The sequence below is a fragment of the Gymnoscopelus braueri genome (assembly GCF_963280865.1).
Source record: "Gymnoscopelus braueri genome assembly, chromosome: 24".
In the NCBI taxonomy this organism is placed as follows: Eukaryota; Metazoa; Chordata; class Actinopteri; order Myctophiformes; family Myctophidae; genus Gymnoscopelus; species Gymnoscopelus braueri.
The window spans coordinates 30,357,690-30,373,890 of record NC_137626.1 but is presented as its reverse complement, the minus strand read 5'-3'; the positions used below and the strand labels follow the sequence as shown (position 1 = coordinate 30,373,890).

Below are 16,201 nucleotides of genomic sequence, written 5' to 3'. Positions count from 1 at the left end.
AGTCGGGTCCGTATAGCCTGGTTTATTCGGTTCCATGAACGCCAAGCCAGGCTGAAAAGGAGCGACTTTGTCGAGCTAGACCTTGTCAAGCCAGGCTGTGTCGAGCCAGGATAATGACGGCGACGGGACGCGCGACGGGACGCGCGACGGGACGCGCGACGGGACGGGACATTTTTTTATCACATGAGTCATTGTGAAACAATTATGATTCATGGTCACACTATTTCAGTAATATAATTAATTTGATTATATCTTATTGTATTTATTTCATTTTATTTGAATGCAGGGTCATTCAAATGAGTCCATACACAAACACATGTGTTGAATTAACTGTGGAAAAACTTGAAGAACAAAGGCACTGGATTAAGTAAACTTGGCTGTTAGCCTGCTCCTGACCAGGCTAACTTCACAGCTAAATTGCCATGGTAACTAAGGTAGGCTTGCTTCAATTCTCTTTCGTGGAATCGGGTCATGGCTAAACTTAGCCAGGGTGAACTGGCTAAACTAATCTTCAAGATAATTCAGCTTTCATGGAACCGATTCAGGCCTAATCCTGGCTAAATTAAGCCAGGACAGGGGTTAAAGCCAGGCTTTAGCTCTAATTCACCTTTCGAGGAATAGGGCCCTGGTCCATTTGGTTCCATTTACCCACTCTAAAAGAGTTATAGGCCTGTAAGGGTCCATGTGGTTCCATTTACTCTCTGAATTACCAACAAGGGTCCATTTGGTTCTGTGGTATCTGAACCCACAGACTTCACTATATTTGGTAAAGGTTCTACTGCACTTTTAGTTGCCAACAACGCCATATTGTAGTTGGTTTGTTGTTCCAGAGATGTGTATGAATGGTTGAAGAATGGATTGAGGCATCACTCCAGTCAGTGAGGTTTCTTGCTTCCAGTTTATTTCATAGCACAAACAGCTTCCTATGGAGACCCTGAGGTCCCCACCATCAGCCCCTCGGCCTCTGAGTGACACACACTTTAGATTTGTATGTTATGTTATGAAATATACAACAGACCCCCCATGGGAGACTCTAAATGTCTTCCACAAACACGTATATTTCAAAAGAAACACAAAGAACCGCCCCCCATGACAAGCGACCGGAACACAATCAGGACAAAAAATAAAACATCCAGGAAGACCAAAACAGCACACAACATCAACACAGAATAATGCACATACAAGAACCAAGATTACATAGTACAGCGACACGGTGAATTACATCAAATAGACAGAAAACTCATCCCCTAAGTCCAATTAGCGTGTAGGATCCCTCTGTTAGTCCTTTAAACTCCAGGATAAAATATTACACAGCCAACAAACAATGGAAGCTGACAGCATACAGTTGAATTACGCTCACCAACCGATAACACCCCCCCCCAGATCAATGTCCCCCCCGCCGAGCCACCAAAATATACTCAAAGATAGCCTAATGCTTATCCCTAAGCTTACACTGTACCATTCAAGTACATATGATAACTACCAACGGAAGTGCCCACACTGATAACAGAAGGCAGTGTACCCCCAATGAAACAATAAACCACAAAGTAAACTCACATTAAATACAAGAGACCAGAGAGTGAAACAACATCCCCACAACACTTCCCATGGTAGCCATCGCTCCACAGTTTAAACCACCATTATCACAAAAATGTAACCCCAGGTCCCATATGCGCAGTGTCCCGCTCGATAATGTCACTCTTGCAGTCTCCCTCAATGTCATCTTCTCACCCCAGCCGTGCTGCCCAGCGCAGTTCCAGAGTCGTCCAACAGATAGCTGCATTTTTACAACAGAGTGCTCTACTTGCGATCGCAGAAGATGCGTTACCACACTCCCCACGAAGAACCCCTTCTATTGCAAGTTCTACGCTCTGCTGGCACCCGCTGTCCCCTCTCCTCTTCACAACATACCCGCCACGAAGAACCCCGTCCTCCACAGGTTCCCCGCTCTGCCGTCTTCACAGCCACGCGCTCTGCTAGCGATCGCAGAAGATAAGTTGTGCAGCCAGATGAGTCGTACAGCCATCCTAGATCTGGTCATGAGGTCCTCTCCTTGTAGATCCTCGAAAAGTAGTCGTCAAGCCGTGCCGATGTCCATCATCACCTTCACGGTGGTCCCCCCACGTCGCAGGAGGAGAACATGATCCTTCCACCCACCGCAAGGCAAAAAGTCAAACATCTCCGCCCGCCGCATGTTCTTTCGACGCCTGGCTCAGTATCCCTGGAGACTGGCGTCCCCAAATCACCAAACCAACGCGACTGCCGACATAAAGCCATGTTGTGGTATCGGAACCACTGCCGACAACCCCATGTTGTGGTATCTGAACCCACAGACTTCACTATATTTGGTAAAGGTTCTACTGCACTTTTAGTTGCCAACAACGCCATATTGTAGTTGGTTTGTTGTTCCAGAGATGTGTATGAATGGTTGAAGAATGGATTGAGGCATCACTCCAGTCAGTGAGGTTTCTTCGGCTGTGGGCTGATAACCCGCTCCCGGAAAACACACATTATTACAGAAACCAGAAGGAACATCAGGATCTAATTTTGACAATGTGTCAAGGTATGGATTTGTTTGTTTGATTTGTCATCAACATTTAGCTTTAGTAATGAGAAAGCAATGGCTGCTTGTTAGTGTTGAACAGGATCAGAAGCGGAGGTATCCTTTTCAATTTGAGCTCAGATCAGATTACACAATTTAAGGTTTAAGGTACAGTAGCATAAGAGGCCTTTTTGTGCACTTTATTGACCGTATTCACTTATGTGCGTATCTACAGTAGTTTTATGCAGCCATGTATTATCACTATAGTCTCTATCCTGTGTAGACAGGGATAAGGTAAATGGAATGTAACTGTAGTTAACCAACTGTAGTTAACCACTTTAACTAACTGTAGTTAACCACTTTAGCCTCAGAATCCAGAACATTCTCCTAAATATAGACGACCTACAAGCTCACAATGCGTTGCATTGCAACGCGTTGTGAGCTTGTAGATCAGCTATTTTTGGTGAATGTTCAGTACAGAGAACAGAACCCAGTCAACTAAGTATTACTTTACAAAGTACAGAGGGGTTAAGTCAGGGGTGGCAAACTCATTTTGATGTCCGGGCAAGATTGGTCAAATGGTGACTTGAGGTGGGCAGGAACCAGTTGCGGACGCACATGCGCGCTCACACGCATTCAGTTATACAGCATTGTTTTTCAATCTGTTGTCTTGTCTTGTCTTATTATTATTATTATTACCCTTATTATAAACCATTTTAAGTAGAATAATTCAATTTGAAATTAAACAATACCTGGTAATGTGTGTGGGTGGTTAAATAATTACATTTATAGAACAGTGGTGTAAAGTAACTAATTACATTTACTCAAGTACTGTACCTAAAGATTTGAGTTTTACTTTACTTTAGTATTTCCAATTTCCAGAACTTTTACTCCACTACATCTCAGTCACTGCTATAACTACAGTATATCACTTTAAAAAATGTTTTATGAAGATTAGCTACTTTAATTATTTACATTAAAATCAAACAATGCAATTTGTAATGAGCCCATCCATTTGAAATAGAACAATTAAATTCATTCAAGTTCTCTCTTCTCCTCAGCTTTCAGGTGAATGGTAAATAGCTGTTTACCTGTGGCTCTTTTTATGCGGTATTTGACGACGTAGAAGAGGACACCTTATGTTAATTTACATGGCCATGGCTTCAATTGCTTGCCTATTGTTCTTTACAGAACAAGTGGGGAGGGGGGAGCGTTCTCACACACACACACACATATATATATATATATATATATATATATATATATATATATATATATATATATATATATATATATATATATATATATATATATATATATATATATATATATAATATAGACATATAATATAGACATATAATATAGACATAAAAAAGTTAGAGAACCACATATTATAGCAACATAAGTGTTTCAGAAAACTGTTAGGATTTAGGAGACATCTGTAAAGATTTCCATGATTTTTCAAAAATAGCAGATCTACAAGCTCATAGTGCGAGCTCCTCCTTTCTCAGGGCAAGCTCCTGTGTGTGTGTGTGTGTGTGTGTGTGTGTGTGTGTGTGTGTGTGTGTGTGTGTGTGTGTGTGTGTGAGTGTGAGTGTGTGAGACAGACAGACAGACAGACAGACAGACAGACAGACAGACAGACAGACAGACAGACAGACAGACAGACAGACAGACAGACAGACAGACAGACAGACAGACAGACAGACAGACAGACAGACAGAGAGAGAGAGAGAGAGAGAGAGAGAGAGAGAGAGAGAGAGAGAGAGAGAGAGAGAGAGATCAGAGAGTATACTAGCCATTACTACTCGACTTGAATAGACTGTTAACGAGCCAATCAGCCAGAACAGTCCACAGCTGGCTGTGGAATGTTGGCTGACTACCGGGCCATCAGAGGTACTTGCTGCAGCCAGTGGGGGAGGGGGGAGAGCTGCTTGGACGCTCAGCAAGGCAACGTGCAAACTCCGACTCTATGTCTGTTAGAGGTAGTATCAATTCACTATTTTGAAAAGTATTTCGCGGGCCGCACTGGACCTTTCCGCGGGCCGCAAAATGCCCGCGGGCCGCGAGTTTGACACCCCCCCCCGTTAAGTGGTTAACAAAATGGAAGCATTTGTTGAAAAGAAGAAAATGTATATTCTCCATTCTCCATAAAATCACACATGTGCCCGTGCACATACACATTTACAAGCTGGATGATGAGCTGTTGTTCATTGTCTCTCCAAACACCTGCTGCTGACACACACACACACGCACGCACGCACGCACGCACACACACACACACACACACACACACACACACACACACACACACACACACACACACACATATGAAGCAACACAGAGAGACACATCAACACACAACAAGAGAGACACATCAAACAGGAAGTAGTCGATGGTGATGAGGTTGGACTGAAACGTTGACCCATACATGGCGTCATATCATAGCTGACTGACAAGTCTGACATCATAGACTGACAACATGAAGTCTGAGATCCTCATGGGAGCCATGCTGTTCTTACATATGGGGTCAGACTGAGTTTTTGTAAGATACTACAACAATGATTTACATAGAACTACAACACTAAAGGTCAAATCAATGACACAAACTATTTATGCATCTTAATTTGTGTATTATATGCTGTCAGACCTCCATATTTTAAGTTGTTATGTTTATTTTGTAAATGAATGCCCTACTTCATCATACAAGAGTCACACAAAAGTAGTGAAACTAGTAGATCTACAAGCTCACAATGAGTCGCATTATGAGCTTGTAGATTGGCTATTTTCACTATTTATATAAAATATAATAACAATAAAAGAGAAGGTTTTGGACCTACAAGGAGAGACGATACGTAAAGTTGTATTTATTGGCTGATACTAAGTTATTCTGATGTTCACAAAGAGATACCACAACACTGCACTCTGACACATCAATAGTTACCCTGCTAAGTAACACACTGCATTATAAAATAGCATGTGATTGAAGTATTTGAAAACACATTGATACTTACATGTTGTGTGAGGCTGAACAGATCTTCATGTCTTCATAGCGGTGTCACTAGCATCACCACAGTCTTCATCAGCTACAAAGACACATTTTACATTAAACTGAGACAACAGCAAATAAAATACATACATGTATGAACAATAGAACTCATGTAGACTCATGTTCATTAATATGAACAAGATTTTATTACTGTTAGTCTGAGTAAATTCTGTCATTAGAAGGAAAGAAAAGAGAATATTTAGACATTAGAGTGAGTTACTGTTAGTGAGTGCGAGCAACACTGGGAAACATCAGTGTGTTATATTATTATTAATTATTAATTATTTGGTCTTTACATGTCCTATAGAAGCTGTGTTGTTCAAAGGGCAGAATGTGTTGATGTGTCATCATGTGAATTTACCAGGCTGAGGTGAATCTTTTCCTCAGCAGCAGTCCAACAACACCAACACCAATGACAACAATCATACCCACAACAACAGCAATGATGATGACACTAGAAGATCCTCCTGCATCAAGATATAAAAACAAATGTAATATTTATATGTTCACCATGAAAAGTCACAAAATGACATGAAATCACAACTTAGCTGGATAACAGAAAATAGTAGATCTACAAGCTCACAACACATCGCAGCATGCACATCTGCTATTTTCAAAAGATTTTTATACATTTTAGACATATGAACTTGTGAAACGGGATATTCTGCATAATGAGTACGTACTTTTGTTTTTGGTACTTTAAGTATATTTTGATGCCAATACTTTTGTAATTTTACTCAAGTCAATTTTGATTACTGGACAGTTACCTGTAACTGAGTATCTCTACATTGCAGTATTGATACTTTTACTTACTCTTCTGGTTGGTCCTGATCAGGTTTGGGTCCAGTCTGGTCTGGATGTCCTCTTTGACCCCATAGAGCTGAACCACACAGTTGTAATGCTTCCAGTCTTCATGTTTGACTGAAGACACGTTCAGGTCAGCACTGATCTGGAAGGTTCCATCATGGTTGGGGAGGAGCTCTCCATGGTCCACGTTGTCACTGAGCTCCTCTCCATCTTTAGCCCAGAATATGATGACTCTGTCTGGGTAGAAACCTGTAGCGTGACACCTCACTGGAGAAGAGGGAGTCTTCTGGAGGAAAGATACAGAGGGGAGCTCTGAGAGAGAGAGAGAGAGAGAGAGAGAGAGAGAGAGAGAGTGAGAGAGAGAGAGAGAGAGAGAGAGAGAGAGAGAGAGAGAGAGAGAGCGACAGAGACAGAGAGAGAGAGAGAGAGAGAGAGAGAGAGAGAGAGAGAGCGACAGAGACAGAGAGCGACAGAGACAGACAGACAGACAGACAGACAGACAGACAGACAGACAGACAGACAGACAGACAGACAGACAGACAGACAGACAGACAGACAGACAGAAATATTTTGTTAGTGTTCTGGATTTGAAAAAACACCAGTTTGAACCTTCTCATAGTAATGTTACTATTTATCTAAGTCCATCACATCATGTTGTGCCTGTCCCTTGTTCTTCTCATAGTAATGATACTAAATAGTAACATATTTTTACAACTTCCTATAGGTTATTTTAGTTTTGCATTTTGTATTAGTTTTTATTTCGTTTCGATTTTTTGTTTAGAATTTTGGTTTAGCTTTTTATAAGTTTTAGTGTTAGCTTTAGTTTTGAATATAATAATGGGTAATCATGGGCGAGATTCAACAAGCTCAGAGAAATTGTGAAAATAGCAGATCTTAACATATTCATTTAAGTACAGCTCCATCACATCATGTTGTACCTGTTCTCTGTACAGTCTTGTTCCCATAGGTCACATACTTCTTCAGCCATTCAATGCAGTCACTGGTCAGCTGATACTTCCACTGTGCCATCAAAGCTGGGTTTTGTTCCCATTTCAGTTTAGTGATGAAGGCCTGTGGTTTTGCAGCGACCCATGACTCTGTCTTCAGGTCATATGAGAGGAAGTCTTCTCCATCATGACCAAACTGATAAAAAACATCAGTGTCTTCAGTCTCATCATCCCAATCACAACCAGCCATCCTCTGTTCGATGTGGACACCTGAGAGACAGAGAGACACACAGACAGACAGAAAGACAGTGAATTAAACCACCATCCCACGACAGTTCACAAAAACACATTCACACACACACACACACACACACACACACCACACACACCACACACACACACACACACACACACACACACACACACACACACACACACACACACACACACACACACACAGTACTACAGTATATCAATCAATCAAACTTTATTAAGGACACATGGTCCATAGCACATAAAAAAACATACAATACACAAACAACAGAGGTGGACATAGTCCACTATACTAAAACTAGTCTACAGACAGTATAGCATACAGTAATAACATACACTAGTCTAGACCAGTGGTTCTCAACCTTTTCCGTCCGGGACCCCCAAAAATAATCATTTTTGAACTAGGACCCCCCACCCTGATAAGCACTTGGAATTATGGCATTACATTTAGTTTGACTCTGTTCCACAGATAAATATTGTGAGGCGTTGTGAGCTTGTAGATCGGCTATTGTCTCTTTTTTTTTTGCCTTTTTCTTATATTATTTGACAATTTGACCAATGTTTGACCAGTTTTTATAGTAGTTTGTTGATTACTTTTGATGCAGTAATGGTCTTTTTTCATTTCGTCCCCCCCCCCTCTTTTAAGGTATTACAAAGGTCTTAAAAGTACTTAAATTGTCTCTTTACTGACATCTGCCCCCCCCCCCCCAAATCATGTGGGGACCAACACATGATCCTGACGTGGTTGAGAACCACTGGTCTTGTCATTACAATATATTAACATACACTAGTCATAGAGCAGTGTGTGTAGAGGGAGAGCAGCAATGAATACAGTAAAGCTAGTGTTACCGTCAGATTGGTTGAACCGCTTCATGGCCTCCTTAAGATTGAATTTGTCGACCTGTGATGCTCCTCTAGCTATATTTGTCTCCCTCTCCTCATACTGTTGTCCCAGCTTCTCCATCCAGCTCTGTTTGCTCACATAGATGTTGATGTTGCTGTCAAAGTATCCCATCAGCTCATCATCCAGGAGGTTCACAGACACAAACTCAGGGAATTCACTCAAACCAGTGCTGGTAGTATAAATGGTCTTAAAGGAATGAATTGCTGAAAAAGAGCCAAAAGGTTTGTAATTTGTGTTTAAAATATCGTTTATTTATACATAGCCTATGATGATTTGTTTGACAGAACATTTGTCCTATTATTATTTTGCCTGAGGTAAATTATTAAGGTATTATTGCACCTAATAGAAAAGTAAAATAATAATAATAACACCTAGCCTAAATAATAATAAAAACCGAGGAATGCGAGGATCACGTCAGAAACAATATGATTTGTGTTATTTGTGTTATGTGTGAGAATGTCTCACATAACACTATCCCCTATAGCATAGGGGGATAGCATATCTCAAAATCACACTAAGCACCGAAGTCTGACGTCACTGCCGCTAGAGGGCGCTGTCCCCCTGGGTTGTAGCTTTATTTTTTGTGTTGAAACCCCCATAGGGGAATCTTAGATCACGTCATATAAGAACTGAGTTCCAAAAATAAACACACCACCCCGGCGATTCTGTCAGGGGGGTGGCTCTGCATCGTTTATGATATTCATTCATATTTGATACAGCCTGTTTCAAGGCAAGAGAATTGAATGAATTCTGCCTTAAAAGTCTGGAACTACACTTCCGGGGTCTGATATCACTGTCCCTACAGCAGCCGCGTTCATGGGAAATGTAGTCTTTGGGTCGTTTGACTCGTTTCTAGCGTTTAATGTGTTACTCTTTGGTTAAATTTGTACATTTCCACCTTCAGTCGATGCTTCATATCCATATGAGTAATATCGCAGGGGTGGTGTGTAACACAGTTCTTATATGAAGCGATCTAAAATTCCCCAATGGGGATTTCAACACAAAAAAAGAAATCCACAACCCAGGGGGACAGCGCCCTCTAGTGGTAGTGACGTCAGGACTTCGGTGCTCTACCTACACAGTCACACACACAGTTCAAATCTCAGTCAGACAAAAGTCCCAACAAATGGCCTCAAACAAAATATCAAGGCTTCCATGTGAGCTGTTGTAATAATATCCTGTTACAATAAGTTATTGAGTTAAACTCTTACCTGCAGATGTGGTGTAAAAAGAGAGCAACAACACAGTGAAAGCCTTCATCTTTAGATAGATTAAAATATTAAAACATGTAATCTACCACCTTCTGAGATGAAAGCTCTGATCAAATGGCTGCTCAACACAGTACTTTACAGTGTGTAATGTTAAAGTGCGCAGGTCGCAATTCGGGCTACAACCAATAGAAATTCACTAAATGCTGTTACTAGGTGAACTTGAGTCACTGAGGTTGTTAAATGAAAGTGAAACTTTAGATGTAGACTAAAGTGTCTTGCTAATACTTTAATAAGTCATTCAAGTACATCATTATATTCAGTATTCACCTACAGTACATATGAGACAGATCAGTGAGCAGTTTAAGATATAGTGATGCATATTAATGGTGGTCAGTGATGTTTAGATTCAGTTGAGCTCCTACAGCAGCTGCTACGGCCACTGAGGGGTGAGCAGCGTTACAGCGGCCTCTGCTGGACAGACTGTGTATGTTCATCTAGAGACGGTTTCAGCCCCTCCCGTTTGTATGAGAGCGGGCGAAAACTTCTGGGAACTCAGATTAGTTTCAGGGAAATCACCAGATGAGACCAAGCCCCCAGAGTTGCTGAGAAACATTGAAGCTGCCACCCCAGTGGCCAAAGCTGGAACTGCAGGCGGGGAGAAATACATGCGCGAGCAAAACATACTGAGAGATATTTGTATATATAGATATAAATATGTAAACATTATACATAAACACATATGCATTTACATATACATAGGCATCTCGAGTGTATTTAATAAATATCTCGCGTTCAATCCTTGACACACAGGCTGCCGTAGAACGCAAAAAGGACACTAGTGCGCATGCTCATAACTCTATGGGGGTACAAAATCAAACCAATAATTCTACTTCCGGCAGGTTTCCGGGTGCTTCAAAACGCCACTGAGCCAAGCCCCCAGAGTTGCTGAGAAACACTGAAGCTGCCACCCCAGTGGCCAAAGCTGGAACTGCAGGCGGGGAGAAATACATGCACGCGCAAAACATACTGACAGATATTTATATTTATACATATAAATATGTAAACATATTATACATACATACATATGCATTTACATATAAATATGCATCTCGAGTGTATTTAATAAATATCTCGCGTTCAATCCTTAACACACGGGCTGCCGTAGAACGCAAAAAGGACACTAGTGCGCATGCTCATAACTCTATGGGGATACAAAATCGAACCAATAATTCTACTTCCGGCAGGTTTCCGGGTGCTTCAAAACGCCACTGAGCACATTCATTGAAATGATATCTGGGGGCGGGGCAATCCGCCCTCTAGTTATATTATACCTCTATGCACTGAGCACATTCATTGAAATGATAGCTGGGGGCGGGGCAATCCGCCCTCTAGTTATATTATAACTCTATGGATGAGACACATTATAGCAGCAGCAGCAGCAGCAGAGCAGCAGCAATACTAGTGTGTGTGGATACAGAATAGGTGGGCACTAGGGACATATTGGCACCTCAATGTAAAATTGGCTATTTTGTCCAAAATGTTATAATATAACATATTTTAAAAATGGTCTTATTTGTATACATGATGTGAAATTGCACGATGCATCATTATCAGACTAAATTTTATCCTTCAACTTCTTGTTTATGCCCCAAAATGACTGGATGTACAGGTTTTGTAGCAATTTGTAGCAATTGTGGAAATATTAGACCTTAATAGACCGCCGAAGTCTGACGTCATTTACACATCCTTTGTTTGTCTACCTGGTTCGCAGTTTTCCACCCCCGTTCTGAATCCCATAGACGTATTTAATATCGCGTCAAATAAGAACTGTGTTCCAAAAATAAACAAATGACCCCGGCGTGTTGACTCTTATGGATATGAAGCATCAACTGACGGTGAGAAAACGCTAATGTTACTTCCGCCGAATTAGTTACATTTTCGCCAGAAACAGACTGTATCAAATATAAGTGACTGACTATCATAAACGATACAGAACCCCCTCCCTGACAATAACGCCGACACGCGGTGTTTATTTTTGGACCACAATTCTTATATGAGACGATTCTAAGATGACCCAATGTTATTCTCCATAGAGAAATTACTTCCGCAAACCTGGGGATGAACGAGTCACGTCAGGACTTCGGTGCTCTATAGTCGCATGTTTAAGCATGTTCTAATCATGTATACTTAACTGTACTTAAAAATATTTTCCAAATATTGTATTTTTTTACATTTTGGAACAACATTTTTATCCCTCGATTTTGTAACCCTTTTTTCACCCGGTGCCAATTTGCTAAGTGATCCTGGGCACTACACTCCCCCCACCAGCCTAGGGAGGCCAGGGCCGAGCTCATGCCTCTTTCAATGCATGAGAGCCAACTGACCTTCTTGTCACCTGACAGGGGGGAGTTTCCCCGGTTGGACGTAGCACGTGGAAGGAACACGTTATTCCAACCAGTTCCCTTCCCCTCCATCAGGCGCCCCGGCTGACCAGGGGGAGGCAGTATAGTATAGTGACCAGGATTACTGCATGTTTTTGTGAGGGTATAACTACCCTAGGAGACACGGGGAGAACATGCAAACTCCACACAGATTGTCTATTTGTTCTATACAACAAATAGACAATTTAACACAGAGGTGCACACTCTTCCTTGGTGCCCACCTATTCTGTTACCAGGAGGTCCCCAGCAACATTAGTTAAAATAGCATCACAATCATTTTAACCACTTTAACTATATTTTATACTTTTGGCTATTCAAAAATAGCAGATATACAAGCTCATAGCGTGTGACTTCTTGACGCAGTTTGAGCTTGTAGTTCTGCTATTTTTTGCAAAAACTAGACTGTCTTTTGATACAGTGAAAGGTAACCCTGGCTCAAGATGAAGAACGAAACAAACCCAAACAAAAGACAGGACAGTAAAAATATTGCATCTCATTTTAGAGAAGTGTTCTCAAAGTGAATTCCAGGGACTTTCGGGGGATCTAAATAATCTGCAACTCTGACAGCATACAAATGGACCAGCAATTAACGGGTCCACTTGGTTCCATTTGTATTCTGTCAGAGTTAACCCATTCAATCAGGGAACGCATCTACAAATGTCTTCTAAATCCTAACAGGTTTCTGAAAAACCTATGTTGCTAAATATCAGTGGTGCTCAAACTTTTTCATGTCAAGGACCCCCAAAATTATATGTATTTGGCCGCCGACCCCCATCTCAAAATATTTAGTTCCAGGGACCCCCAGAAGCAAAAATTTGAGTTACAAATGTTCGCTTTAAAATATATACATTCAAAGATTTGCACACATTTTCAGAGTTTTCAAACAAATAGCAGATCTACAAGCTCTTGATGCCGCGCTATGAGCTTGTAGATCTGCTATTTTTGAATAGTCAAAGTATAAAATAATGGTTATAACTAAAATTTAAAATGACACAGATGCATATGCATTCCCGGATTTATTGGGTTAAGGGGAGACCTTGAAGTTTAAAAGTTTGAGAACCACTGATTTAGAGGATGTATAACAATGGTAACAATGACTATTTCGATTATAGTTTTAATATCTACAAGCTCATTCGCATTGCAATGTTGAGTTTGTAGATGTGCTTTTTTAATGTTTGGAAATAAAATTAAGTAATTTATCCGACATCTCCCCACCTACAGTACTGACGGTTGCATTAATCCCAATAAAAATTACATATCTTCCAAATGGGGGCCCGCAGCCAAATGCATAATACATTTGGGTGTCCTTGACATGAAAATGTTTGGTCCTAAAATCCAATGTCCAAAAGAACATAAGGATTATAGACCAGACCAATACATTCTAAAGTACTCTGATGATACAGTTTTGATTCCAGTGATCCTGGACTGCACCAACACAGAGTAAATAAGGTGGTTGAGTGGAGTGATAACAACGCTCTTATCATTAACACAAAAAAGACAGAAGGGATTGTTTTTGGTGCACCACTGGAGATACACAGATCACTATTCATAGTGAACAGATCAACCAGGTATGTTCGTATACATACCTAGGAGTGAATCAGTGGGTAAGAAGACAAAGCAAATAATCTATTTCCTTCGCCAACTGAGATCTTTTGGTGCTAGTAGACAGATTCTCTTTTGTTTTTCACTTCTGTTATTATGAGTGTTCTTCAGGACTGTAGTACCACCTGGTATGGATGTCTGTCTGTAGACTTAAAGTCACAACTGCTGCAGCAACTGAACATTGGTTCAAAGATTGTTGGACAACCACTTCAGAGGCTCTATACATCTATGTATAATAACAGTATGCTAAGGTTGGCAAGGAATATCACTTCAAACACTAGCCATGTTTTGTATGGAGAATATAGGTTGCTGCCTTCAGGAAGGAGATATGGCGTTCCAACAAACAATAAGGTCAAACTGAAGAGGTCCTTTGTCCATCAGACGACATTGAGGCTTAATCAGGAGATTAGGCCAGGGGGTAGGCTGAGTGGCGGACATTGCTCTTGTCTTATATGTCTATATGTTTTTATGTATGTATTTTTGTTTTAGTTTTTTGTGTCATGTCAAATGTGTGTACTGTATATGTGTTGCATACATGGCAAATTTCAGTGTGAGCTGACAATAAAGTATGATCGTATCGTATCCAGGGGTGCAATGCTCACTGGACGGCCTTGCACGGCGTGCCGGAACCTATTTGACCAGGAGCATGCCCAGGCACACACATAGATTTAAAACTACTTTAAATTCACACTTCAACAAAGTTTACAAAGGCTCCCGACTCACGCCAGGCACATTAACATAGGAATTAGCCTATATGCATATCAATTGTCCATTGTGTGACCTATAGTGTAGGTGTTAAGCGACGTGCGCGTCACGTCATTAAAATACAGTGCAAGCACTTCCCAAATGAGCATAGCAGCACTGATCGTATCGTATCGTCCTTACATGAAAATGTTTGAGAACCACTGAACTGAAGTCATTTATTCATAGTATTCTTCTCACTGATGTGTTATGTTGTGTTCTGCCCTACAATATGGCATAATGCCACAGCTCATTTGACAAATTTAATCATGTGCCGACCTGTAAGGGTCCATTTGGAACCCCCCCTGGGCCTCACTTTGAGAACCACTACAATAATATGTGTGCAATATATGTATGATTGAATTTGTGTTACATTTGTGTTAGAAAAAATTATAATGAAGACCAAAATTATATAGATTTTTTTTTAAATATATAGGAATCGTTAGGAGGGAAGCATTAAGGAATCGGACCGGGGAATCGTTAAGGAATCGGAATCGTTGAAATACTAAAGGATCCCAGCAACCCTAGTTGTGATGTGCCCCGTACCACTGAGCAGGGCTGAGCATGGAAATACCATAATATATTTCACTGCAGATAGTCTACATATTAAATTTAAAATCCTTAAAGGCATAGTTCACCCCAAAAGATGATTTATTTTCTATCAATTACACACCCCATGAAGCCTTGAATGAATGGAGATTGTTTTAGGTTTTGTCACATTCCTAATCTCCATGAATTCAAGAATCCATTGGGTGTGTAATCGATAGAAAAAAAGTCATATTGGGTTGAACTATCCCTTTAACCCTTAAATGCAATTCATTATCTCAATGGACTAAACTCTTGTTTTATTTGATGGCCGTCCTGCCCTGGCATTTGACCTTTAGTGCCCTAAAAAAAATATCCAAAATAGTGCCCCTAAAATTACTAAATGACATGGCTAATGGTTTCTGCGGACATGAGGTTCCAATCTGATATTTTTGTAATTGCCATTATTTATTTATTTTACAATGCAACAGTCCAAATATCTCGCGATTAGCGATTATTCTATCGATTACTTTTTTGATTAATCGAATAATCGAGAAGCGTGTTTTTTCATATTTAATAAAGAAATATATAAACAAATAGATGTTTTTATAATCAGCTAAATCGATAAGTCTGATTGACCACTTGAGCCGTATTTTATAGGTAATAGTGAAAATAGTAATAGATATACATATTTTACCGTTTTTTTGCCATAATGCTTTCAACTCTGCGACCCTATCGGTTGGGAGGTGTATTGTACTCTGATAAGTTATAACTCTATAAGAAAATAGCCACTAATCGGATGAAAATGCTTTTTATTGAAGAATACGGAATATACGGGTACTTCTGAGGGCCCGAACATAATTGTAACAAATGTGGCCATGGGGTAAGCACTTTATATTTGAAATCTGAACGTTTCTATAGATGTAAGGGTCGTAAATGGAAAAAGTGCAAACACCAGGTTGAAGTTCATCCATGACTGTCATGATATGACAGTCAATGGATGGCCAATTATTTATTAAATTTGACGCACTGCAATTATTAAAATACATTTAATAAGCAACACATTACATTACAACACATACATTATTTTTTTATTTTTTTTAAACCAGAAGACACACATGAGTCGGGTCAGGTGTGTCCATTTAATAAATGTTTTAAA

The 16,201-nt window shown here is 40.3% G+C and overlaps 1 protein-coding gene across 4 annotated transcripts; it reads right to left on the bottom strand.

Annotated features, from left to right (window-relative positions):
• Positions 1–3,983: 3,983 nt before the first annotated feature.
• LOC308080308 (H-2 class I histocompatibility antigen, alpha chain-like) lies at positions 3,984–9,852 on the bottom strand. Of its 4 annotated transcripts, XR_013932689.1 has the most exons (8): positions 9,734–9,852; positions 8,468–8,725; positions 7,337–7,615; positions 6,405–6,710; positions 5,953–6,058; positions 5,743–5,760; positions 5,557–5,628; positions 3,994–4,774 (listed from the first exon to the last, which is right to left on the bottom strand). XR_013932689.1 is itself a non-coding variant. In XM_080422112.1 (7 exons), coding segments are annotated over exons 1-6 (999 nt in total). In that variant the 5' UTR covers positions 9,783–9,852; the 3' UTR covers positions 3,984–5,628; positions 5,743–5,759. The 4 variants fall into 4 exon arrangements, 2 of the variants coding, with proteins under 2 accessions (XP_080278238.1, XP_080278237.1); XM_080422112.1 differs by having other exon boundaries at positions 3,984–5,628; XR_013932690.1 differs by lacking the exon at positions 5,743–5,760.
• Positions 9,853–16,201: the final 6,349 nt, after the last annotated feature.

Excerpts from the sequence above, each read along its gene's own strand:
- LOC308080308 (XM_080422111.1), bottom strand. The coding sequence starts at position 9,782 with ATGAAGGCTTTCACTGTGTTGTTGCTCTCTTTTTACACCACATCTGCA. Across the intron at positions 7,616-8,467 it reads GCGGTTCAACCAATCTGACG|GTGTCCACATCGAACAGAGG; the intron begins GTAACACTAGCT and ends TCTGTCTCTCAG. Across the intron at positions 6,059-6,404 it reads GATCAGGACCAACCAGAAGA|GAGGATCTTCTAGTGTCATC; the intron begins GTAAGTAAAAGT and ends ATCTTGATGCAG.